At 43.8% G+C, this 26122-nt stretch overlaps 1 protein-coding gene across 1 annotated transcript in view; it reads right to left on the bottom strand.

Annotated features, from left to right (window-relative positions):
• The window catches only part of plxnc1 (plexin C1), a 148205-nt gene that overhangs the window by 112079 nt on the left and 10004 nt on the right, over positions 1-26122 (bottom strand). Inside the window, exons 2-3 of the mRNA XM_069908713.1 lie at positions 24428-24553; positions 2341-2475 (exon numbers count right to left, since the gene is read on the bottom strand). Of these exons, the coding sequence (XP_069764814.1) occupies positions 2341-2475; positions 24428-24553 (261 nt within the window). The remainder of the gene's footprint in view (positions 1-2340; positions 2476-24427; positions 24554-26122) is intronic.

The raw sequence follows: 26122 nt of genomic DNA, 5'->3' as shown, positions 1-26122 counted from the left end.
AAAGTAACTGTCTATGTCTTGCGAATGAGTGGAGGAAAAGCCCCCGAGGGATTCCCGCACAACTGCAAGAAGGCCATTGCCCAGGACCTCCTCATCGCTGTGAAAATGTAACAGGATGGCATGCAATTTGGTGGGAAATGTCAAGGTAATGAAAGAGGAAATATCGCTGCTTCTGGTTTCAATTTGGAAATAGAAATTCTGCAGGCTGCTGTGACAATGACTAAATTGAGGCTGGTATCAAATATTTGTGGAGAAATTGATCCAGATTGGCTAAAATGGAAACATGAATACCACTTGGTTCTGAGATTATAGATATGAAGACCTAACAGATTAAACAGCTGAGAGACATATTTAAGATGCAATTACCACAACCGAAGCTTTGAAACATTATTTTCTCAAAGAAAAGCACTATTGAGGTAGAGTCAAGACAAATCGTCCAAAAAAATTCGAACTAACATAAGGCAGACCTCCAGGTGGGCCAACGGTTCGATCACAGAAAATACATTTTCAAAGCTTTAAATTACAATGTCCCGTTCGTCAAACCTCTCAAAGAAGTGATATCAAAATGATACAAACAAGGATAATGGGATTTGAGAACTGGTTGAGGAAGGCCTGTCACTACACTTCACACAATGGCTCTGAAAGCTGTCAAAGTGATCACAAGGAGAAGGTTGTTAAAAAGTGAAAGGAAATTTTCTCTCGCCCAGAAATAGATATCACTGCAGTGGATGATGGGCAGAGGCAGGGCAGATATAATGATTACGTGAACAATTCTACAGCAAACACGAGGTATTCTGAAATTGATGTCTAGAGAGTTAATTAGAGAGCAAATAAAACTAGACTAACAATAGAAACAATGGCATCTTTTCTCAATAAAGCAAAGAAAATCTGGGAATCACCCAACCATCTTCATTCAGGTTTTGTCTCAATTAGGTCCCTTTAAAAATTCCAAGATTCTTGAAGATTTGAGAGTGGATGATCTAACCAAAGTTCAAAGTTCAGGGTGCGTGCATGACATCACCAAATCATTCATTTAATGAAAAGTCTTTATAACCATGTGACAATTACGGTACAGAAACAGGCCAGTTCGGCCCTTCTATCCCATGCTGAACACCTTCTCCCACCTTGTCCCACTGAGCTGCACCCAGTCCATAACCTTCCATACCTCTCTTACTCATATACCTATCTAACTTTAAAATCCAATATTAAAATCGAGCCTGCATCTTCCACTTTGGCTGGAAGCTCATTCCACACTCCCATCACACTCTGAGTGAAGAAATTGCCCCTTATGTTTCCCCTAAACTTTTCCCCCTTCAATCTCAATCCATCTCCTCTTGTTTGAATCTCCCCCACTCTCAATGGAAAAAGCCTGTCCACATTTACTCTTTCTGTCCCCCTCATAATTTTAAATACCTCTATCAAATCACCCCTCAATCTTCTATAAAGTCCTAGCCTGATTAACCTCTCCCTGTAACTCAAACCCTGAAACTCGGGGAACATTCGTGTACATCTTTTCTGCACTCTCTCTATTTTGTTGATATCCTTCCTGTAATTTTGCGACCAAATCTGCACACAATATTCCAAATTTGGCCAATGAGTCAATGAGTTGGCCTGTCTCCCATTGGTGACTCGCTCCCTGGTAATTCCTCCCTTTGGAATACAGGTTGCCTCCCTCTCCCTCTCCTCAGTCGAGCACTTGGAATCGGGCCAGCTATGTCTAAAGGGTAATAAAGCCTATCGTTCCTCACTCTACAGCTTTGGAGTTGTTGATCGAGCGTATCAACATCCAAACTCCTGTACTCAATACTCTGATTCATGAAGGCCAACATACCAAAAGCTTTCTTCACCACCCTATCTACATGTGACTCCACTTTCAGGGAATTATGTACCAGAATTCCTAAACCCCTTTATTCTACTGCACTCCTCAATTGTCTACCATTTGTTGATTTGTGAATGTAGCACCTCACACTGATCAGTATTAAACTCCATTTGCTTTCACTTTCCCCACCCCCCCCCCCCCCCCACCACTTCCTAGTTCTGATGAGAATGTAAATGTATTAAACAAAACCTGGGTCCTTTATTTTTGTTGTAAAACCTTGAGTTTATCAACGATGACGTCCCACTACCTGTACTGGAGTTCATAAGATTCCAGGCCTGTCCTCCAAATGTCCTGCAAGTAACTGAGCCCATCACCAAGAGCCAAGCAGTAGTTGATCACAACCCACAACCACTTCCTCAGGGCAACTGTAGTTGGCATCAACCTTGCCAAGCAACTCCACATCCCAGAAATTAAATAAATACATGACAGAAATGTGGAAGACTGAAAAAGTATCGGCTTACCATCCTCATAGTTAACAAGTAGATGTAATTTGAATCCATTTTATCAAACATTATGCTGTGGCGAATTGGAGATTCATCTTTCAGTTCAATCAGAATACTTGGACGAATCACTTTCATGTTTTTATCAAGAACCAGCTGCAATAAAAAATAATGGAGTTAACAAATCTGCAAACACCATTGTATGGTCATAACTTCCACAGTCTGAGCCAATATTTGTCCTTAACTAATAAAACCTAAAGCTGGTAATCCCCCTTCATTTTTCTCACTGTTGGTTTATGAGATCTGGCATATGAGCTCAGATTGATTGGTGCATTTCCCAGTGACAAATTATTCCACTTCAAAAGTATGGGTCAGTCAGGTCATCAATGGCAGTGGTGTAAAACAGGACTGTCTTCCATGTTATCCTTTCTTTTGGTTTTCACTAAGTAAACTCATACATTAGAGCACAGCGGGAAGTAGAGACACTCACACATGCTTCTTTTTCTGTCCCGCTGAGCAACAACTTCCGGGTTCAGACTGGACGCCGAAGCGCGTGAAGCGGCTGCGGAAATTGCTCATGTGCCGCGTGCATATAATGACAAATAGAAAATGCACACAAATATGCTTATATTCGCAAATAGCCCAGCCGATGTCCCGCCCCCGAGAGCAATATACCCCACCGTGATTGGTAGGTTCGTTCAGCTCTGCACACAACACTGAAAAGTGCCAATCATATCAAACTCGCGGGCTGCACTAACATTAAACTTTCATATTAAGGCGGGGCCACAAACTATCGTCCCGAGGGCCGCAGTTGGCCCGCGGGCCGCAAGCTTGAGACTCCTGTCTTAAACTATCCTTAACACTAAATCCATCCCCAGCTATCGTGTGTGTGTGTGTGTGTGTGTGTGTGTGTGTGTGTGTGTGTGTGTGTGTGTGTGTGTGTGTGTGTGTGTGTGTGTGTGTGTGTGTGTGAGGGAGAGAGAGAGCGATACTCAAATCATTATAGTCCATGCCACAATCCAGAAAGTTTCTTCAACTCACGAATTCACCTTGCGTTGTCTTTGAAGAAATGTCCATCCACACAAGCTGTGGTCACAACACTCCTGGTCCTTTTGTAGGCAAGACTCAAACTGGGTGGCCTCCACGAAGCTTCCAAGACCCTGGCTCTGGTCTCTTCAAGTAACTTCACTGTTAGTCACAATCAAAATGCAACACTTTTCTTCCCAAAAAGACCCTCCTGGCAGAGGTCACTCCACCGAAAAGGCCCAGCCATTCCCAGAGGGTGCTTTGCCCTGAATTCCACAAAAAATGGTTGGCCATAAAAGCTGCTTCAAAAAGTTGTTTTCTCTTCAGCAGCCAGAATGGTTCCCCCCTGCAAAATCACAGTGTCTTTGCAAATGTATCGAGTCTGGAACAGACTGCGACAAACCTTCTCTCACTTCTTCCAATGTGTCGAATCGTCACTGGGCTGTGACTTGTGATGTGCTGTGGGAAACGTTAAATGTTAGCTGTGACCATTCAGTCCCTCCTTCTATAACTCCATTTTACTAAAACAGGAGCTCATAATATACCAAACACCAAAGAGCAATTTTCAGCATTCTGTGTAAGCGATTTTGCAAATTGACTAACCACCATTCCTGGAAATCCAATGATTATTCCACATTACGTGAATACAAGTGGGCTATGAAAAATAAAATGTGATTGAATCTGCTTCATATTGCATCACAGCACTCCGGATGGGACCTTACCAGTGCATCTGAGGTATTACTTCCCCAATGCCATCTCCCAGCAAATGTCAACGAAGATTGGAGCCCAGACAGTCACAGAAGGACAGGTGTCACTGGTGCCATGTGTTCAGTGTAACACCATTTACACGGCCACTCAGAGTGGGTGGCTTCCAAAGAAACCATACAACTCCCTGTGGCATTCACAGGCTTGGTTTAAAAGCACAATCATCACACAGCTACTTCTATTGAGCCCTATGTAAAAACAGGCACTGGCTATTTACTTAGTATTCTTGTCTCCATGACGGTACTGCTGGCAGCAAGTGCTTTGTGCCAGACATCACTAGAGAGCAAATCTCTGAAGAAAAAGCCTCAGAGATCCTGTCTCTATAGCGTCTGCTAGTGAAGACACTGCCAAAGTAGATGTTCTACCAGGGGTTCAGAGTTAATTTTTTAGGTGCTGGAGCTCACCAAAAATGGTGACAAGGAGGTGCTAGCACGGTCCCATGTGGGGACTGGAGAAGCCCCTTGAGGTGCCTGGAGCAGCCCCATGTGGTGACTGGAGAGGCCCCATCAGGTGATGGGAGAAGCCCCATGAGGTAACTGGAGAAGCCCCATGAGGTGCCAGGAGGAGTCCCATGAGGTGACTGGAGAGGCCCCATGAGGTGACGAGAGCGGCCCGATGAGGTGACTGGAGAAGCCCCATGAGGTAACTGGAAAAGCCCCATGAGGTGACTGGAGAATCTCCATGAGGTGAATGGAGAAGTCCCATGAGGTAACTGGAGAGGCCCCATCAGGTGACTGGAGAAGCCCCATGAAGTACCTGGAGAAGCTCCATGAGGTGCCTGGAGAATCTCTGAGGTGATTGGAGAAGCCCCATGAGGTGCCTGGAGAATCCCCATGAGGTACCCGGAGAAGCCCCATGAGGTGCCAGAGCTGAGCTCTGATGAGCTCCAGTGAGTTCCGGCAGCTCTGCATCCCTTTGTTCTGGAAACAAATCTCCGTCTATGTGGCAACCTCCAAATATTGGATCAGATGGAAAATACAGACTGTACTTCTGTTCTACACTGTCTGTTTTTATTTAACTGTGCCACATCTCACAGTTTTCCCGTTCACTGATGCTGCATTTTCCAGGAAAATGAACTTCCAAAGATCTTTTACACAGCGATTGGTTACTATCAGGAACTTGCTGCTCAAGGACGCGATGGATTGCAATGGTCAACAGATATTTTGCCAAGTGCGTGATTAGACAAGGCACAGAAGGACGCAGACTCAATGCTGTGAATGGGATTAGTATAAACGGGCAGGACATTGGCATGGATGTGGGGGGCTGCAGGGCTGTTTGATTGTGCTATAACACTTAATGATTGTACAATCATTTATTTTCTTCTTGGCTGCGAGGCAGTAAACAAATTAGCTGATGTCTTCTGCATTCTCCGTGCATTGACAACAGCCTCACTTTTCCCAATGAGCTACTTTTCTACCAAAGAATACCCACTTCTGGGAGGATTTAGTGAATGGAACAGCTGGAATGCCAATGGGAACAAGCTGAGCCTCAAAATTAGTTTTCTATGAGGGTGTGGACAATACAAAAGGCCAATTAGGTGCAGATTTCAAAGCTCACATTCATTGTCAGAGTACATACATGATATCACATACAACCCTGACATTCCTTTTTCCTGCGGGCCAGGCAGAATTTCTACTTTTCGTTAAATGTAAATCTACTCAGGAAGAAAAAAGATGTATACAAAAGAGTGAGATGTAAACAAACTGACTGTGCAAATACAGTCAAATAAATATTCAGCAATAAATAATGAGCAAAGTAAGAATCCTTAAGTGAGTCCCTGATTGAGTTTGTCGTTGAGGAGTCTGATGCTGGAGGGGTAGCAGCTGTTCCTGATCCTGGTGGGGCAAGTCTTGTGGCGCCGATACCTCTTTCCTGATGGCAGCAGCGAGAACAGAGCACATCCTAGGTGATGATTGGTCCTGCCCTCCGACGGCAACGTTCTTGATGGTGGGAAGGGTTTGCCTGGGATATATTGGCCTGTGTCCACTACCTTTTGCAGACCTTTCTGTTCAGGGCTTTTGGCTTCTTTCAGTCAGAATACGATTACTGGAAATAAGCCCTGAAGTGTTTAATGGAAGTATCAAATTTTGACTTGAACACATCTGTGGGATAAGCAGTTAAATTTATCCCATCTGGGAGTTTTCACAAGCAATTTTCATTAATCTTCAATGCCAGTTTGTTACATGTTGTTCAGATGACTTTTGTATTCAAATTGCTTCATTCAGAGGACCCAATGAGAGAATCACAAACTAACAGCACATTTGTGATTGAGAACAACTTGGGTTCAAACCTTTCCACTTGCTATGGACGCTTATTTAAAAAAACTAACCTTGTGTCCGACTGATGCAATGGTCTTCTTGCATACTGAAACAACCCTATGGACAATGTAGGGCCTCCCTTACGCCTAGTCCCATGGACACACCTGCTTTCAATGTGTCAACAACAGCGACAAGGCTTCAGGTAGTGAAAACTAAGCCTCATGCACACGCCTCCCTGAAGGGCTTAACCAGCTTGTTTTTATGAACTAAAACAGAGGAACAAAACCAGATAGCTTTATAATGAGTTTATTGATATGCACGCATCCAATGTACACATACCCTTAAATTGTAAACTACAATAGTATTCATTAAACTGCTCTTGTATGGAAAGCTATAATAAGCATAAAGATAGATAATGAAATGTTTACAATTTCAGCCAGTGCAAGGAAAAGCTGGTGTTTCCATTGGGCAGACAGGTCTTTTTGTGGTTCCTGATTAGGGTGAAAGAGGGATCAAGAGCCTGATCACCACTGGAAGAAAAGATCTTGAATCTAGAGCTGCTGCTCTTCAGGTGTCTGTACCTTCTGTCTGATGGGAGCAGTGAGAAGAGGTTGTGACCAGGTTGATGCGTTTCCTTTACAATAATGGCTGCCTTTTAAGCCAGGACCTCGCATAGACGACTGTGATGGATGGGATGTCAGAGCTCATGATAGATTTACTGCATCCTGCAGCATTCCTGGGCACTCAAATTACCAACCAGTAATACCTGTAAAAGTCCACCTGTAGAATTTTGAAAGAATATTGGACATCATGCCAAATCTCCTCAGATTCAGTAGAATGTAAAGGTGTTGGTGGATCTTCTTCACATTGCCTTGATGTGCCTGATCCATGGACTTCCAGGAACTGGAAGGCACCAACCTCTCCAACACCCTACCATCAGTCAGGTGCATAGACCTTTGAAAGATGTCCCAAATTCTGGTGCAAAGTTAAGGATCTCAGTGCAAAGTTTTCCCTCAATCCTGGTTACCTCTCTTGCAGCCAACAGATTTTGCTTAAAGTGGCCTTCCTTCAACTCAGTATATTTAGGAATTGCCCCTAGTCTGTATGGTGAGTATGTGGTGAAGTGCGAGATGGGGTTTGGGTTGCTCGAAGACATGTGGACAGGTGCTGACCTCCAGTGTATTCTTGCTTCTGTGAACTGTAACTGCCTGCTTTCCTCTGCAGATACCAGCGGGATCCACAGAGATTTGTCTTTTCAATATTTCGCTCAATCTATTGATATTTTCAACAATTGTAAATGTGCATCATTTGTGTTACAGAAATCATCTCAAGTGCCAATGTATTGTAGTTGGGTGCATTATTAATCCTAAGATGCATGAATATTATAGGCTGTACATCTGAGGATCACATGCTTCTCTGTTTCCGGAGGATGTCTGTTTTATGATTGATTACTTTTGAAACTAGAAGGGAGAAATATTTGACCAAACATGTTTCTTCCTGAGAAAGTGGTTGTTCAGTGGACCGTATCAGTACAAATTTATATATACTTGGGCAGCAAGTCATGGTGACAAACACGACTGAAAGAGTAATTTACTAAAGAGAATTGTTTAAACATTTGGAATAACTGAAGCCCTATAACAATGGATGCATATATAATCCTAGCCTCTCACAGGAACTTTGAGAGTGATTTGGAAAACCATGCACATAGTCCCTGACTTACATGTTTGTGTATTTAATTCCCTTATTTTTGCTGCCGACTAGCACATTGCAGGCTGCAGGAGTACGTGCTGAGAGACGCACTGAGGCTTGGCACAGTCAACGCAAGGGTGCTGTGGGGAAGGACTACACTCTAGAGTCCTCCCATTTCCAGGCACTAAGAAGCTGAGACCCAGGGAAATCCCCCATACAAGAGGAGGGGGGGGGGGGAGTAACGAAAGGTGCCACAGTGGTGGCAATAGTACAATTAGAGAAGCCATGTACCAATTTGCATTGATTAGAATGTATGGATATGACACTACGATTGTGAAAAACTTTGAATGGTTTTTTTTAATTTAAATTTTTGATTTACATTTTGACACACAGCACAGTAACAGTCCATTTCGGCCCATGAGCCCATGATGTCAAATTACACCCAGTTAACCTACCCCCCCCCCCCCGGTACGTTTCAAATGGTGGATGGAAACAGGAGCCCCCCAGGGAAAACCCATGCAGAGACAGAGAGAACTTACAAAGAGACAGTGTGGGATTTGAACCCCAGTCCCGAGCGGCGCTGTAAAGGCGTTGTGCTAACCGCCACACTAACCATAAAGGCAATGTCTGAGGCTAGGAAGCACTGGCGGCCAAAGCCAGGGATTAAAGAAGTAAGAACGAGTGAGGTTATGAAAATATTTTAACAGGTTTAAATTGAAGGTGTTGTAAAGTCATGAGCTGATTGTGATCTGCAGAAACAAGAGAATTTGACGAATAGCTTCAGTTTGAGGGAACACTGTTTTTTATTAATGGTGTGGAGATAACAGATATCCTTCTATAAACGTATTGGAATAAGTTAGTGCAAGATAAAGAAGAAGATTTCAGCTGTCAATGGGATTTGGAAGAGTTTGGGGTCGGAGTGCTGTTGAATTCATGTAGCAGGTATTAGAAAAATAAAAGATATAGAGCTCCAAATCAAATCCGTCACCGAGGATGCCACCATCAGGGCAGAAGAGTGGAAAATCATCTGCCTCTTTTATATCCTTTCTGCTAATGTTTTTTTTTTGTCAAGCATGACATTTGCTTGTTTTTTAACAGGTCACTTAAGAGACCTCATGGATAAAACAGTGGTTCTGCTGTTAAATTACAGCAATGGTAGCTAAGGTATTGGCCTAACAATCCTCTCATGGCATCTGTGGATCCACAGATGTTCAATAAGACAGCGCTGCCAGAGTTGCTGTTAACGACAGCCCTGCGCTGCTCTGAATGGCCCAATTCCCCTGGTCCTAATGCCAGCAAATATGTACAGGCTTTAAATGGTCTGTTAAAGGAGCTGACGGCATTTTAAAGAAGAATCTTGCAACCGCGGAGGTCTGTGCTCAAGATGGCGGCCCCTGTGCTGGCAGCAGCCACAAGTGGTTGGAATCTCAGGGGGAGCAGCAGACTGCAACCAACAGGGAGACCACCCACGTTGGGAAGGAGCAAAGGAAGTAACCCTCAGGATGGAGACTACGACAGCAGACCAGTGAGGGGCTTGGCGGCTGAAGGGCCCGAACAGGTTACAGGCAACAATTGTGGTCGGGGGAACCGCATGGGCTGCGGGCTGCTGGAGACTGGCTCATGGGAGCCAGGTATCGGAGCCCGGATTCGAAAGGGTGCTGAGGTCAAGAAGGGCTCCCAGGAGTAGGAGGCTTCCAGATCATGACGGAGGTTTGGATCTGAAGCTCGAACAGGAGTTTGTGCGACCACAGAGATGGAGGTGAATTCATGGATACTCAGAGACTCTGAAGGGACTCTCCTTTGCTTTTATTTATTTTGTACTGTAAGGGATGCCAGTGACGTTAATCGTGACTCTTTGTCTGACTTACAGCAGGCAGAAGGCAATTGCGTGTAATATTATATGTTCCATACTACACAGCAATAAAACAATCTGGGAATCTGGTCATTTAAATTTAGTTCATAATCTGAAATGAAGCACAACAATAACTGTTCTTTGTAATGGTAACCACCAAAACTACTAGGTCAGAGGTTCTCAACCTTTTTCTCTCCACTCACATCCCACTTTAAGTAATCCCTATGCCATCAGTGCTCTGTGATTAGTCAGGGATTGCTTAAGGTGGGATGTGGGTAGGAAGGGAAGGTTGAGAATTGTTACTGAAATATTCTGCTTGAGAAAAATTGTCATTGGCTCAATTCCTTTGGAGTTCTGAAACCATGCACATAACAAGTCAATGAGGGACGATTAAAACAATGGTTTTCAACCTTTTTCTTTCCACCCACATCCCTTACTGATGACACCATCAGCAATCCCTTACTGATGACAGAGCACCTATGGCATAGGGAATACTTAAAGTGGTGTGTGAATAGAAAGAAAAAGGTTGAGAACCACTGCACTAGGTTATCATCATTACCTATCTGGTCTAAAATATCCCTCAGGGGAAGAAATCTGTAAATCAGCTGGCCTACATGTGATTCGAGATCCTCCAATATAATTGACTCTCACATGGCCTCAAAAAATCCAGCAAGTCATTCAATTGTACCCAAACCACTACACTGAAGCAGTAAAAGTAAAAAACTAGACAGACTGTCTGGACACAGAGGGCAAAATCATTCCAAACCCAGTCAATAGCACAAAGTTCTCTTCTCAAACATCTGGAGAATCACAGGGAGATGGGAGTAGATGTAGCTGTTCAACGAGCAACCAAGCAACAGCCTGACATGGGGTTACAAGCCCAGAGGACCCCAAAACCCAGCAGCAATAGAAATTCACCAAGACAAATGGTTACTTAAACAAAAGTTGCTTTTAATTTTCTTTAAACATAAAAACAGGATCATACTTTAACTTATTACTATTAACTTTCTTAATCTAACTTAACCCCCCTTCTAATTCTTAGCGCACATGTATGGTGATTCACAGTTCAATCTCACTTCTAACTCCTCCAAGTTCACCAGTGTCAGGAAATTCTTATACAGTGCACAGAATTTAATATTTATGAATTTTCACCAAGCTCTGGAGCTTAAAGGTAATTGGTTACCACTCAAAAAGGTTCTTGTTGGTTTCAGAGAGAGATTTGCAGCTCGTTGGACACACACAAACTGATTTACTTCCAGAAGTCACTTCAGTGTCTTGTCGAAGAAACTTGTCCCATTATTGGTTTTCCAAATGATAGCTTCTTCTTCCAGGAGTTCCTCTTGTTTGTTTCCCTTATTTCAGGTGAAACACTCTAGCCAGCCACTTCCTCTTGTAGGAACCACACCAGGCTGAACTCAGAACTCGCAACCCATCTTCGAAATGGGGTTTTCTACAAGCTTTCTCTCTCTCTCTCTCTCTCTCTCTCAGTCTCGAGCATGGACTGCTTCATTTGCACCTGCTTTTGAAGTTCCTTAGCAAAGCATTTCCAAAATAGTTTTTTATTATCTTTGCAAAATCATTAGTGCTTCAATGTCTCACTTCAGCAAAGCTCTTTCATTTTAAATGAGATCTGTTTTGTGAAGTGCTACTCTGTTTGCGGTAACCAATGCTAAACCTCTCTCTTTGAAAAAACATATTTATATATATAAAACTTGTCACACATGGTCACACTCACATAACCATATTTTACCGACAACATGTTAGATTCCTGCATGACATCATCCTTGTCAATTAGCATAGACCTCAAATGGTGGTAGAGATGTGAGAGAGTAGACATTGGAGTGCACAGCTTTCATCCCAGGCTCCACGAATTTCCATAGTGTGAGGTAAATCAGGACCAAGGAAGTCCCTCGACTACCATCTACTGACCTTCTGCAGCTGATAAATAAATGCTCCTCTGTGTTGAACAACACTTGGAAGAAGCACGCAAAGTTGCAAGGACACAAAAGGAATTTGGTAAGGACTTCAATGTCCATCACCACCAATCTGGCAAAATTCTCAAGAACATAATCGCCAGACTGGATCTGTGCCAAGAAGTGATTCAACCTGGATGGGGGATAAACCGACGACCTCATTGTCACCAATGTTACTGTGCTGGTGGCATCTATCTATCAAAGCACTAAGGAGAAGTGACCACATTACTGTCTTTGTGAAAGTATCATTACATTGAGAACCCCCTCCATCAAATACAATCAAATAACTCAGAATAAACCTGAGAGCTCCAACCTGGGCATCCATTAGTGACTGGGTATCATCTGCTTCAGTTCCCCGACTGGCCACTACTCCATCACGTGACTTCCTCCATTTAGACCCTTTCATAAACAACGGAACCACATGCGCCACCCTCCAATCCTTTGGCACTACCCCCGTGGCCAGTGACATCCTAAATATCTCTGTTAATGGCCCCACTATCTTTCCACTAGTCTCCCTGAGTGTCCTTGGGAATATTTTGTCCAGTCCCGGAGATTTATCCACCTTTATCATTTTCAACACAGCCATCACTACCTCCTCGGTTATCCTTATATGCTTCATTACTTCCCCACTATTTTTCTTTACCTCAACTGGTTCAATATTTTTTTTCCCGTGAATACTGAGGCAAAGAAATCATTCAAAATTTCCCCCATTTCCTCTGACTTCTCACTCAGCCTACCCTCACTATCTACAAGGGGTCCAATTTTATCCCTCACTAATCTTTTACTTTTAATGTACTTATAGAAACCCTTTGGATTTATTTTTACTTTGTCTGCCAAAGCCTCTTCGTGCCTTTTTTTGGCCTTTCTAATTTCTACACTCCTTGTAGTCCTCCTTCAAATTGTCAGCTCCCTGTTCTTTATACCTCTGTACACCTCCCTTTTTCTCCTAACCAAATTTCCAATATTCCTCGAAAACCAAGCCTCCCTATGACTTCCAGCCTTTCCTTTGATCCTCACTGGGACATAACTACTCTGTACCCTCAAAATTTCTTTTTTGAATATCCTCCATTTTTCATTTACACCCTCACCTGAAAATATCCTGTCCCACTCAATACTCCCCAAATCCCTTCTTATTCCTTTGAAATTTGCTCTTCTCCAATCCAGAACCTCAACTTTAGGCCCCTCCTTGCTCTTCCCTAAAACTACCTTAAAGCTAACAGAATTATGATCACTAGACCCAATTGGATCTCCAACATTAATGTCTGATACCTGACCTAGCTCGTTCCCTAACAGGAGATCCAGTATTACACTGTCCCAAGTCGGTTCTTCTACTAAATTGATTCAGAAAACAATCTTGAACACATTTAACGAACTCTAGCCCATCCAGCCCTCTAACTGTATGGGTATCCCAATCAATGTGAGGGAAGTTAAAATCTCCCATGATCACTACCTTATAATTCTCACACATATACATTATCTCTCTACACATTTGTTCCTCTAGTTTTCTTGACCCATTTGGTGGTCTGTAATACACCCCTATTAGCACCCTCATGTCTCCTTCACCCCTTAATTCCACCCAAACAGCCTCACTGGACGATCCCTCCAGACCATCTTGCCACCTCACAGCAGTAATGTCCTCCTTAACAAGCAGAGCAACTCCTCCCCCTTTTTTACCCCCTGATCTATCACATCTAAAACAAATGTATCCTGGAACGTTAAGTTGCCAGTCCTGCCCCTCTTGTAGCCAGGTCTCACTAATTGCCACAATATCATGACCCCAAGTATCTGTCCATGCTCTAAGCTCATCTACATTGTTCACTATGCTTCTTGCATTAAAATATATGCATTTCAGAGAATGACCCTTTTTATTTGTTATTGGCTCTATCTGTAGTGCAGACACCCACCAATCTCCTCTCCACTTCACTTTTAAACACCCTTGAAACAAACCAGAACAGCGAGGCAAGGCTCTTCCATTACTGGCCCGACCGGTCCACCATCCCTTTCTCAATCAGATCAGAAGGTGCTGGGGATCTAGGTTTAGAGCTGGGCAACAAATGTTGGTCACCGCGAATGGCAAAGAATCTGTGGGCACGGCATTTCCTCTCAATAACAGGGAAGAACCCAGTCATCCGGTGCAAGATTCTCCCAGTACTGCAGCACATAGTGCAGATGTGGCCCATCCCTCACCACTCCACTCTGGTGGTCACCTGAGCAGTCTTCCAGTTCATATGGGGATCCAGAATGATGGGGTCTGAAATGTTGCCATGTTCAAGTTACCAGGCAACAGGAACAAGGGTGTACCCATTGTGGCCTTTCACCCTGGTGACCACCTTCGTGTGTGGCTTAATCAGGCTGTGCGTGGAACCAAGGTACGAGGGAACCAAGTGCCGCCACGTGCTGAGGATCTACCTGTTCCAGGTGTTGTGAAGGATAGGCCAGGCTGGTGTAATGAGTGGGAAATAAGGACTCTGTAAATCATATTACATGGCAAGAGAATGTAATACTTTGTTTATTGGTTTTGCATGAGTCTTTGGAAAATCAAAAATAAAATGTGCAATGTCCCAGTCAGCTGGACTTTACCACACTGCCTATCCTTTTGTGCTTTTCCAGACAAACACAAGGACATCAGGCAGTGGTCAGCACGGAACATCCTGCAGACACTGAGAGCCAAGGATTGATGGACATGCTAGGGTGGTTCCCTGAGCTGCCCGTCCAGGTCTTCACCGGGGCTCACAAACAAGCACCAGGACTTGACCTGGCAGGCAGTGAAAGGGATCCTCCCAGCAGCTACTTGCTGTACATCACTCACAATGTGTCCCCTAGATGGCAACGAGATGGAGTACAGACAGTCGCCCACTTCTTTGCAGAATGCAAATTCGCTGAGTTTGTGGAGAAGAATGCAAAGGCCCTTGTCATGGTTCTTCCCCACCAGCAGCGGACTCTCTAATCAACAGACTGTTCCCAGGGACGCAAGCAGAGACAAGCTTCCTGAACTGCTGGAACATTAACTCAGTGAAAGATGCTCTTTGGTCGGCCTGAAACCTGTTGGTTTTTCAGCACACGATATCGGTTGGGAATGCTGCCGACTGGCACATTCCAGGCTGCAGGACTACATGCTGAGGGACACAATGAGGATGGTGCAGCCAACGCAAGGGAAGGACTACAGTCTAGCATCCTTCTGTTACCTGGCACTGAGGGGCTGAGACTGAGGGGAAGACCCTAAAACAACATGACAACAAGGTACCACAGTGGTGGTAATATAAATTAAATGTGTTGGAAATGTAAAAGTGAGGTGGGGAGAAGAGACTTTAAACAATTTTCCTTATTTATCGTGAATAACGTCTATTTTTGGTCAATTAAATTCTCCATCGCTTGGATGTGTGGAGCTCCAATGATTTTCATGAAGCTCAACTCCATCCAGGACAAAACAATGTACTTGAAAATAGCCAAATAGCCCCCCATTCACTCCCCTGCACCACCAGAGTACAAGGGCCACAATGTGCACTGTAGCTACTCATGCAGATGAGTTTCAAAGAACCTCCCAGAGCTCTGACTTCCAGTGCCAAGAAGATTAATTGCAAGTAATGGTGTTCCCCTGTGCCTGCTGCAGGTTCCTACGAAGTCCCCCACCATCGCTCCTCTTGTGTCTCGTCATTGGATGCTGGCACGTATTGCATATAGTGGTCTTCCCATTCATTTACTAAGATTTAGCAAATCAGTGCCGATAGTCCTAGTCAAGATCCCTTTACTATTCTTGATGCAAACCCTAGATTTCACAGCTGTAAAGAAGGGCTGGGCATGCCAATGTATGTGCACAGATTAATTGGGCTCCAGAGGTCATGATGTCAACTTCCCAACTGATATTTTGCAAGGATCTCCCTGTCAATATTTGTTTCCTAGGAAGAAAACTATCTGGGGAAGTAAAGCATTCCAAATTTTTAAGCATTCGTGCATCATTCTGAATAGATGGTGGAGGTGGAGGTGTCACCAGTGTTGGCTTATTTTTTTAAATTTTAAATAATTAAATTTAAACATACAACACATTATCAGGCCCTTTCAGCCCATGAGTACATATATCCAATTACACCTAATTGGCCTACAACCCCCAGTGGGTTATGAACAGTGGGAGGAAACCGGAGCCCCCGGGGAAATCCCATGCAGACATGGGAGAATATGCATTATATAGTCACAGTCAACAGTAGGATCTAGTTTAACAACTGATGTGTTCTTGTGTTTGAATTTGCTTTGTATAGAGACAGGATTGAAAAGGTGATCCATCCATTCGGTGCTCAGCAGTAATGCCTGGAGGTCCTCGGTTCTGGAGAACTGGATAATACCAAGAACAACTGGAAACAATGGACAGTAACAATAACTCAGCTTTGTCCAATTCAGGCACCTCTCAGGCAAAGACAGGATTAGGAAAGGGAGGACAAAAGGAAAAGGGACATCATTGAGCACAGAAAACTTGACCAAAGTGTGAGATGTCCATCCATAGATTTGCACTTCAGTCTGGCCCACCCAAGGGCACAAAAACGACAGGCTGAAATAAGGTGTGGGATACCAGTTGTTGGAGAACTTGACGTTTATAAAGGACCTCGATGAAGAAGTGGAAGGATGGGTCAGTCAGTTTGCAGATGCCATGAAGGTTAGAGGCGTTATAGATGGTGTTGAAGATTGTTATGGGTCACAAAAGGATATGGACAAGATGCAGGGTTTGGTGGAAAAGTGGCAGATGGAGTTCAATCCAGAAAAGGGTGAGGTAATGCATTTTGGAAGGTCAAACCTGAAGGGTGAATAATGGTCGGATTGTAACAGTGTGGAAGAACAGGGCGACCTTGAGTCCAAATCCATCCATCTCTCAAGAGATAGGGAGAAAATCCTGGGGGCAGCAGCAACCGGAGCAAGGAAAAGAGGGGGGGGGGGGGCGATGGAAATAGAAGGGGATGATATTTTTCTACCCTGATATTAGTGTAGCACTTTTAAAGTGAAGAAAAGAGTTTGAGCTAATTAAAAGACTGGTAAAACAAAAAGGGTACGAATGCATCTCGAGGTAGCCGGCCACCCTGAAAGTTGTATTACCCGGGGGAGGGGGGAGGAAAAAAAGAAAAAAAAGAGCAAATATGAGGACTAATTAAGACTTTGGAAATAGTTAAATATCTGGACGCAAACACAGTTTAAAAAATGATGAATGTGAAATGGGAATGGGAAAAGACATCTGAGAGAACACTGAGGTGGGGGTAGGGGAGGAAGGTGGAAGAGAGAGTTGTGGATCACAGGGGCCGAGTAATGGGAGGATATGGCGGCGGCAGGAGAGCAGCAATCGCCAGGGGGAGAAGGAGGAGGGGGGAATGGGACAAGGGAATACGGCAAGGGGTCAGGGATGGCGACAATGCCAGGAGTTATTGTTGTTATTTTTACCCTTTTCTTTTCCTGTTGGATTTTTTTCCTACCTGTTCTTTTTTGGTTCGGTTGTCTTTGTGTTTGTTTAGCTTTTACAGGGTTTGTCGCGGACCTGGTGAGCCTGAGAGGGTGAGTGCTGTATGGATGGTGAATGTGGGGTGGTGGAGGTACAGTGGAGGCACCGATCTGGGAGTCCCGGGAGAAATAACTAAGAGTATAAAAGATGTTAGCTTTAACATTAATGGTTTGAATGAGAGAGTGAAATGGAAAAGAGTCTTGGCACACATTTTAAAAAATGGGGGCAGATCTGGCCTTTCTCCAAGAAACACATCTAATGGAGCGGGGGCACTAAAAACTAAAGAGGAGATGGATGGGTCCTTGTTCGGCTCAAAGGCAAGGTGGGGGGGTGGTAGGTAAGACTGTTCCGATGAGAGTGTAACATGTGACTACAGATAAAACAAGGAGATTTGTAATGGTACACTGCCAGATTTACTCAGAATCCTGGACCTTAGTAAATGTTTATGCCCCCAATTTCAACAACGAAAAATTTATACAATATACTTTCCTAAAATTGGCAGAGGGAAAGGAGAACATTTTGGTTTGGAGGACTTTAACTTTTGTCTGGACCCTGTCTTAGATAAATTGACTAACTAAAACAAAGGCAGCGAGGGCAACAATTGGCTGTATGAAGGAGCCAAATCTGATGGACGTGGAGGCGGAAGCATCCCATGAAGCGAGACTCTTTTCTTCTTTGGCTTGGCTTCGCGGATGAAGATTTATGGAGGGGTTAAATGTCCACATCAGCTGCAGGCTCGTTTGTGGCTGACAAGTCCGATGCGGGACAGGCAGACACGGTTGCAGCGGTTGCAGGGGAAAATTGGTAGGTTGGGGTTGGGTGTTGGGTTTTTCCTCCTTTGTCTTTTGTCAGTGAGGTGGGCTCTGCGGTCTTCTTCAAAGGAGGTTGCTGCCCGCCGAACTGTGAGGCGCCAAGATGCACGGTTTGAGGCGATATCAGCCCACTGGCGGTGGTCAATGTAGCAGGCACCGAGATTTCTTTAGGCAGTCCTCGTACCTTTTCTTTGGTGCACCTCTGTCACGGTGGCCAGTGGAGAGCTCGCCATATAACACGATCTTGGGAAGGCGATGGTCCTCCATTCTGGAGACGTGACCCACCCAGCACAGCTGGATCTTCAGCAGCGTGGACTCGATGCTGTCGACCTCTGCCATCTCGAGTACTTCGATGTTAGGGATGAATCGCTCCAATGAATGTTGAGGATGGAGCGGAGACAACGCTGGTGGAAGCATTCTAGGAGCCGTAGGTGATGCCAGTAGAGGACCCATGATTCGGAGCCGAACAGGAGTGTGGGTATGACAACGGCTCTGTATATGCTTATCTTTATGAGGTTTTTCAGTTGGTTGTTTTTCCAGACTCTTTTGTGTAGTCTTCCAAAGGCGCTATTTGCCTTGGCGAATCTGTTGTCTATCTCGTTGTTGATCCTTGCATCTGACGAAATGGTGCAGCCGAGATAGGTAAACTGGTTGACCGTTTTGAGTTTTGTGTGCCTGATGGAGATGTGGGGGGGCTGGTATTTATGGTGGGGAGCTGGCTGATGGAGGACCTCAGTTTTCTTTAGGCTGACTTCCAGGCCAAACATTTTGGCAGTTTTCGCAAAACAGGATGTCAAGCGCTGAAGAGCTGGCTCTGAATGGGCAACTAAAGTGGCATCGTCTGCAAAGAGTAGTTCACGGACAAGTTTCTCTTGTGTCTTGGTGTGAGCTTGCAGGCGCCTCAGATTGAAGAGACTGCCATCCGTGCGGTACCAGATATAAACAGCGTCTTCCTTGTTGAGGTCTTTCATGGCTTGGTTCAGCATCATGCTGAAGAAGACTGAAAAGAGGGTTGGTGCGAGAACGCAGCCTTGCTTCACGTCTATTCAAAACAACATGATTCCTATTCTAGAATAGATTTTGTTCCTGGCTTCAGCCCACGTAAAGGGTAGGATCATGGAGGCTGAGTACCCAGTGAGGCTCTTCTCAGACCATTCGCCTCTATTATTAATAATAGAAATGCCAGATAAGCAGGATAAGGTGGCATCTTAATACATTGCTGTTGAAGATCCCCGAGTTTTGTAGTTTTATAGGAGTGCAGATAGATATGTTCTACAATACCAACTGTGTCTCTACTCCGGATAAATTTCTTGTATGGGATACTCTCAAGGGGTTCTTGAGAGGCCAGATAATTGGGTATACCAAAACAGTTAAAAAAAGAACATATGATGGAGGTCGATGAATTAGAACAGGAGATTACTCGCCTAGAAAAGGACTTCCAAAATCAGATACAGAGGACCATTACGGGGCTCTAACAAGTAAAAAAATTGAAGTATAATATGTTACAAATGTATAGTATGGAAAAGGCCATAAGGTGGTCAAAACAAAAATACTATGAATTGGGAGAGAGAGCCCACAAAGTGGGCTGAGGAAGGAACAGGCCTCAAGGACAATCAATGCGATACAAACTGTGAGTGGCAAGATCTTGCATAAACCAAAAGAGATTAATGAGATCTGCAAGAAATTTTATGAAGGCTTATATAAATCAGAACTGACAGGAGGGTCTGATAAAATCAATGAGTTCCTGTCTAAATTAGAACTGCTAGGTTTAGACCCAGAAGAAAAAGAAGGGTTAGATTTTCCCTTTACAGGGGAAGAGATAGGTAAAGCAAACTAACAAGTCTCTAGGGGAGGATGGGTTTCCACCTGAGAGATTAAAGATTTATTGATGCCTCTTTACATGGAGGTGATTGACCAGGCAATGGAGACCCAAACCCTCTCAGAATCCTTTTCAACAGTAATCATTATGACAATACTTAAAAAAGACAAGGATCAATTAATGAACCTATCATAAACCTATTTCTCTGTTACACACATTATAAAATACTGGCTAAAGCACTGGCAAATAGATTGGCAAAACATTTGCCAAAGCTAATAAATTAAGACCAAGCTGACTTTGTACAGAAAAGAAGGCAGATAACATTGGCAGATTGTTGAGTGTCATGAATCTGGCACAAAACAGGGTCAAGAGGGGCTTAGCTGTGGTCCTGGATGCAGTAAAGGCATTTGACAGGTTGGAGTGGGAAGCTGACTTTGTACAGAAAAGAAGGCAGATAACATTGGCAGATTGTTGAGTGTCATGAATCTGGCACAAAACAGGGTCAAGAGGGGCTTAGCTGTGGTCCTGGATGCAGTAAAGGCATTTGACAGGTTGGAGTGGGACTTTTTATTTAAAGTGTTGGGAAAATTGAGGCTAGGGCCAACTTTTATAAATTGGATATAGGTGGATAAAGTTGTGACCAGTGGATAAATTTCTCCAGCCTTCCCACTGACAAGATCAAGTAGGCAGGGGTGCCCGCTATCTCCAGCACTGTTTGTACTAGCCAGGGAGCCACTAGCCGAGTCCATCCACCAGGATCCAGACATTAAAGGCTTCAGAACAGGCCAGGAAGAGTATGTTTGCCAATGGTGTTTTGATATATCTGACAGACCCAGCAAACTCATTGCCCAAGCTTCACTCCACTTTGGAAGACTATCAAATGGGATAAAAGCAAAAACATGCCACTTACAAAGGAGGGTTACAGCCAATATCAAGCAAATAGTCAACTAAAGTGGCCGCAAATTGGAATCAAATATCGAGGAGTTAGAATAGCTAATAACTAGAATTATTTATACGTTAAATTACACACCACCCCCCCCCCCCCACCTCTGCTTGGGAAAATTTGAGGATCTAAATAGATGGATGTCCATGCCCATTATATTAGTGGGCAGGGTTAACTGTATTAAGATTAATGTATTGCCAAGACTCCACTATCTCTTTCAGACACTGCCCATGCCGCTGCCCCGGGGATTCTTCAAATATTTACCTGTGGGAGAGAGGAGATTCCTATGGAATAGAAAGGTGACCAGGGTCTCTATGGAAAAATTGACCTGGGATTCTAGTTTGGGCGGATTGCGAATGCCAGACTTTAAAAAATACTGTTGAGCAGCCCAGTCGAGATATACTGCCTCCCTCTTCGAGGGGGAAGGTGCACCATCCTGGCCACAAATCGACCGGCATGTGATAGGCAAACAAGTAGCAGAGGACTTTATTTATAAATGGGATGCTAAGTTTCTATCAGGAAAGAAAGGCAGCCCCATATTAAAAAAAATAATCCTCATTTGGAATAAAATTAATCAATATGTAGGAACCAAAGTGGGGCTGTCTCCAAAAATGCCCCTGACTCCAAATAGAGTAATACCATTGAAGGTGAATAACAAGATTCTAATGGACGTCAGGTGCATAGAGGACTCTGAAGATGATCACAATCTTATTGAACATGGTGCTAATACACAAGCATTTTTTTAAACCTTGCTTCCATTTTGTCATAATGGTGTCAGGTGTGTAGAGGGCTGTTACAAGTAGGGGCGGCTAATGTCACTTGAGCAATTTAGGAGAAAGTATAATTTATCAAATAAGATGTTTCACTGCTCTCTTCAGATAAGATCTTTTCTACAGGACAGATTAGGTCCAACTATGGCCCTACCAACGTGCAGTGACATAGTGGTCAAGATCCGAAGGGGGAGCACACAGAAGTTCATTTCAGCAATGTTTTTCTTGCTCCAAATGGAAGGGCCTAAACCAGGCAGAGGTGGGAGTTAGACTTGGCAATAACATTTGCAGGTCAGAGCTGTGTTGGATCAGCGCGACCTGCAATCATTAATGCACGGTACAGGCTGACACAATACAATTTCCTACACCAGTTATACCTGACGCCGCAAAAAATTGAACAAATCTCAACCTGAATTATCGGACCAATGTTTTAGATGTGACTTTTGGCACGCAACCTGGACATGTGCCAAGGTGAGACCCTTTTGGGTGGAACTGGGCCAAGCCCTGGAAAAAAAAATCATAGGTAAAGAATTCCCATAGGACCCAGAGCTGTTCCTGTTGGGAAACATAATGGATGAAGCCGTCCAAATTTCAAATTCAATTTGTTATGATCACATTGGCAGTGGCCAGGAAGTGCATAACAGTTACCCGGAAGTCTGACTCCTGCCTGAGCATTGAACATTGGAACACGGAAAGGCAGAGCTGTGCTCTCCTGGAGAAAATTGCCTACAACCTAAGGAAACAATACAACACCTTTTCGAAGGTCTGGCAGCTCTACTTAAACTACAACTGTAGTGTGGATTGCTGTGCCTTGCCACCCTGCCCTATCCTCCTAATCCACCACCCCCCCCCAATTAGCGGGAGAGCAGAGACAGTACATCCCATTCTAACCAGGGAAGCCCACGGAGAAAGGAAGGCAGCCTATGTGCTGACTGCCACGACATTACAAACACATAATCCCCCAAATGTAAATTTCATACCTTTGTTGTGAGTGTTTTGGTTATTGTGTGGTAATTAGAAAAAGGTTGAAACCACTGATTTAATTGGTACCTCATTGGCTCGTTATGTGCACGGTTTCATAACTCCAAAGGAAATGACAATTTTTCTCAAGCAAAATATTTCAGTAGCAATTGGGTCTGGAGCAGTGATTCTCAACCATCCCTTCCCACTCACACACCACCTTGAGCAATCCCTTACTAATCATAGAACACCGATGGCCTAGGGATTACTTAAAGTGGGAGGTGAGTGGAAAGAAAATGGTTGAGAACCACTGGGTTAGAACCTTATTCCCCAGAATGTAGAGAATGAGGGGAGATTTGATAGAGGTATTTAAAATAGATAGATTAAATGTAGGTAGGCATTTTGCACTGGGGGTAGGTGAGGTACAAACCAGAGGACATGGGTTAAGGGTGAGAGAGTGGTGGGACTATGGAATGAGCTGCCAGCTGAAGTGGTAACTGCAGGCTCAATTTTAACATTGGACAGGTACGTGATGGGAGAGGTATGGAGGGCTATGGGCTGGGAACAGGTCAGTGGGACTGGGAAAACAAATAGCTTGGCATAGACTAGAGGCGCCGAGATGGCCTGTTTCTGTGCTACAATTGTTTAAGGTTTTATGGTTCTACATGTCAAACATGATCTGCCTGTTTTCTGATGGAATCAGGCTAAAGGTCAAGGTAAAGGTTCCATTATTGTCACCTGATACTACATTTAGAATATAATATACATGAAATCCTTTAACTTTTGCCTACTGTAAGGTAGATAGAGTCATCACTTTGCCCAGCACCCCCTCACAGAAACCTACAGCACCTAGTGTTCCTAGACGGTCTCCCCTACAAGTACTGACCAGTTCTGTGCCTGCTTAGCTTCCAAGATCAGACAATCCCAGGCATAATCAAGATAAAATTCAGTCTATACCCAAAACTTGGCAGCACACCAAGGAGGAAGGACCATTTGGCATTCAAGGCACATTTTCCAATGCAGCCACTCAGGATTAGATAAGAGAAAGTCTGCGAGAGAAGGTAGGTGTCCCTCAATCCATAGAGTACATCAGGTCCATAGGAAGTGGTCAAGAGGTCATCAATGCATGGCACATAAGGAGAGAGGTCCTTTGCTCAGCAGAGGATGAGCAAAGAATCATCCGCCTTCTTAGTTTATTCCTTATGAGTGAAAGGATCACAAAATCCCAAACACATCAATTTTCACTAAAGAAGCATTCCTTCCGCAGACAACACCACTGTAGGCTTTTCCCTGAGTATTACAGTCAATCCCGACAGCCTTTACTTCAAATTGCTCTGCTGATATGACAACACTAGCAAACTGATGCACTGGCAAGACTTTCCCTTTTAACTATTCACTGGAGGGGCAAAACCAGCAGGCTCTATTCTCTGGTGCTAGCCCTCTCCCAGCCGATTGCTGCTTCACTGACAACATTAGGGCAGCAGATGCTGGATAAAGCAGATCAGCAGGTTTGGACAATGAGGTCAGCTAATTATTGCTCAATACAATTTATAAATTGGCTCCCAAAAATCTTCATCAAGACTGTGAATAAATTCAAGCATATTGTTAAATAATGTATACAGTTTGGGCATCACGGACTCGTGGGCCAAAGTATCTGTGCTGTAAATCTAATTTTTTTTAAATTTAAAAGTTCAATGAAAACAACATGGAGAAACTTTAGGAAGGATTGGACAAATGTAGTTCATCTGGAAATTTTGGTCCTGACCTTAAATAATTGTCCATCTTCTGTCCCAAGGAACACTACAGTCCAGTTGTGCACCAATGTAGCTGACACAGAGAGCAATCCAGGGTAATTAAACAGTGGCTTAATATCCAATGTGTTGTTTCTTCTCTAAAAAGGAAACAAAAAAAAACAAGTTGTAAAATTAGATTTAAATTAATAAATGCAGATACAAAACTGAAGTGTCAAAAAATCAATTGTTTAATATCTCCTTGTCTATTTATGCTTAAGGTGGGATATGGATGGGAAGAAAAAGTTTGAAAACCATTGGTTTTAATTGTCCCTCATTGACTCGTTATGTGCACGGTTTCAGAACTCCAAAGGAAATGGGCCAATGACAATTCTTCTCAAGCAAAATATTTCACTAACAATTGGGTCCAGAGCAGTGATTCTCAACCTTCTCTTCCCACTCACATACCATGTTAAGCAACCCCTTCCTAATCACAGAGCACCGATGGCCTAGGGATTACTTAAAGTGGGATGTGAGTGGAAAAGAAAGGTTGAGAATCACTGCTGTAGCAGATGTGACTGCTGGGATCTGAGCCCCATTACCCAGCTGAATGTTGTGGATATGGTAGATTACTGTCTGACTCAATTGGGAGTCCAGCAACAGACTGTGGTAACATACTCAATTGGTAACATCTGAAATTGATAACAATTCTCTGATTGAACAATTGGTATCTAGTGAATACATGTAGACAAGAAAGTTCATCAGTATCCGTGGGGAAAGTCTTAGTCAGGAACTCGAGAAGGCAGTAGTGCAATGCTGTAACAGTTCGAATCTGGCACTGTCCGTAAGGAGTTTGTATGTTCTCCCTGTGTCTGCTTGGGTTTCCTCTGGGGACTCTGGTTTCCTTCCACCCTTCAAAAAATGTATGGAGGTTGTAGGTTAATTGGGATATTTGGGTGGTATGGACTCAAGGGCCAGAATGGCCTGTTACTGTGCTATGTGTCTAATTTTTTTTAAATTAGATCAAATGAGTAAGACTTCAGATGTTTGAAATTTTAATCATGGAGAAAATGACCAGAACAGGCAGCAATAATGGAGAGAGAGAAACAGTGTTAATATTTCAGGGGCCCATTCAGTGGTCACATAATTTCCCCCCATTACAGGCCATTGTTCTTCCCATTGTCCTTGCCCTCCTCCTGTACTACTTAAGAACACCTTCAACTCTTTTTTTTTCTCTCTTTGTTCTGACCAATTGTCTTTAACCAGAAATGTTAACTTTTTTCCTTTCCACAGATGCTGAACGACTGGCTGAGTTCTTCCAGCATTTCTGTTTTTTTTTACTGGTTCAGAGAAGCCAAATTTATTACACTTCTCCTTGTGTTCTCAGCCACCCTCCCAATTTGTTTCAATGCCAGCAGTTCTTGCCCATTCCTGGCCACCCTGCTGGGAGTAAGATGCCTACTCAAACCACTGCAGTCCTTCAGGTTGAGCTCCAGAACCTCGACCCATTGATAATGCCAGACCAATGATATATATCCAGATCACAATGGTTTGTAGCCGCTGCCCATCTTCTTAGTAGCACAGGTTGGCAATATTGTCCGGGTGGCCAGAATTAGTAAAATGAAGTGTATTTTGTAGATAGTGACTGGTGTTCCACTCAAGCAGGCTGCTTTAAACTGTATGGTGCAAACCAAGAATTGCTGAAGGAACTCAGCAGGTCAGATAGTAGA

The sequence above is a fragment of the Narcine bancroftii genome, chromosome 13 (genome assembly GCF_036971445.1).
Source record: "Narcine bancroftii isolate sNarBan1 chromosome 13, sNarBan1.hap1, whole genome shotgun sequence".
Classification (NCBI taxonomy): domain Eukaryota; kingdom Metazoa; phylum Chordata; class Chondrichthyes; order Torpediniformes; family Narcinidae; genus Narcine; species Narcine bancroftii.
Note: the sequence above shows the minus strand (reverse complement) of the source record. Positions and strands in the feature narration are given on the sequence as shown.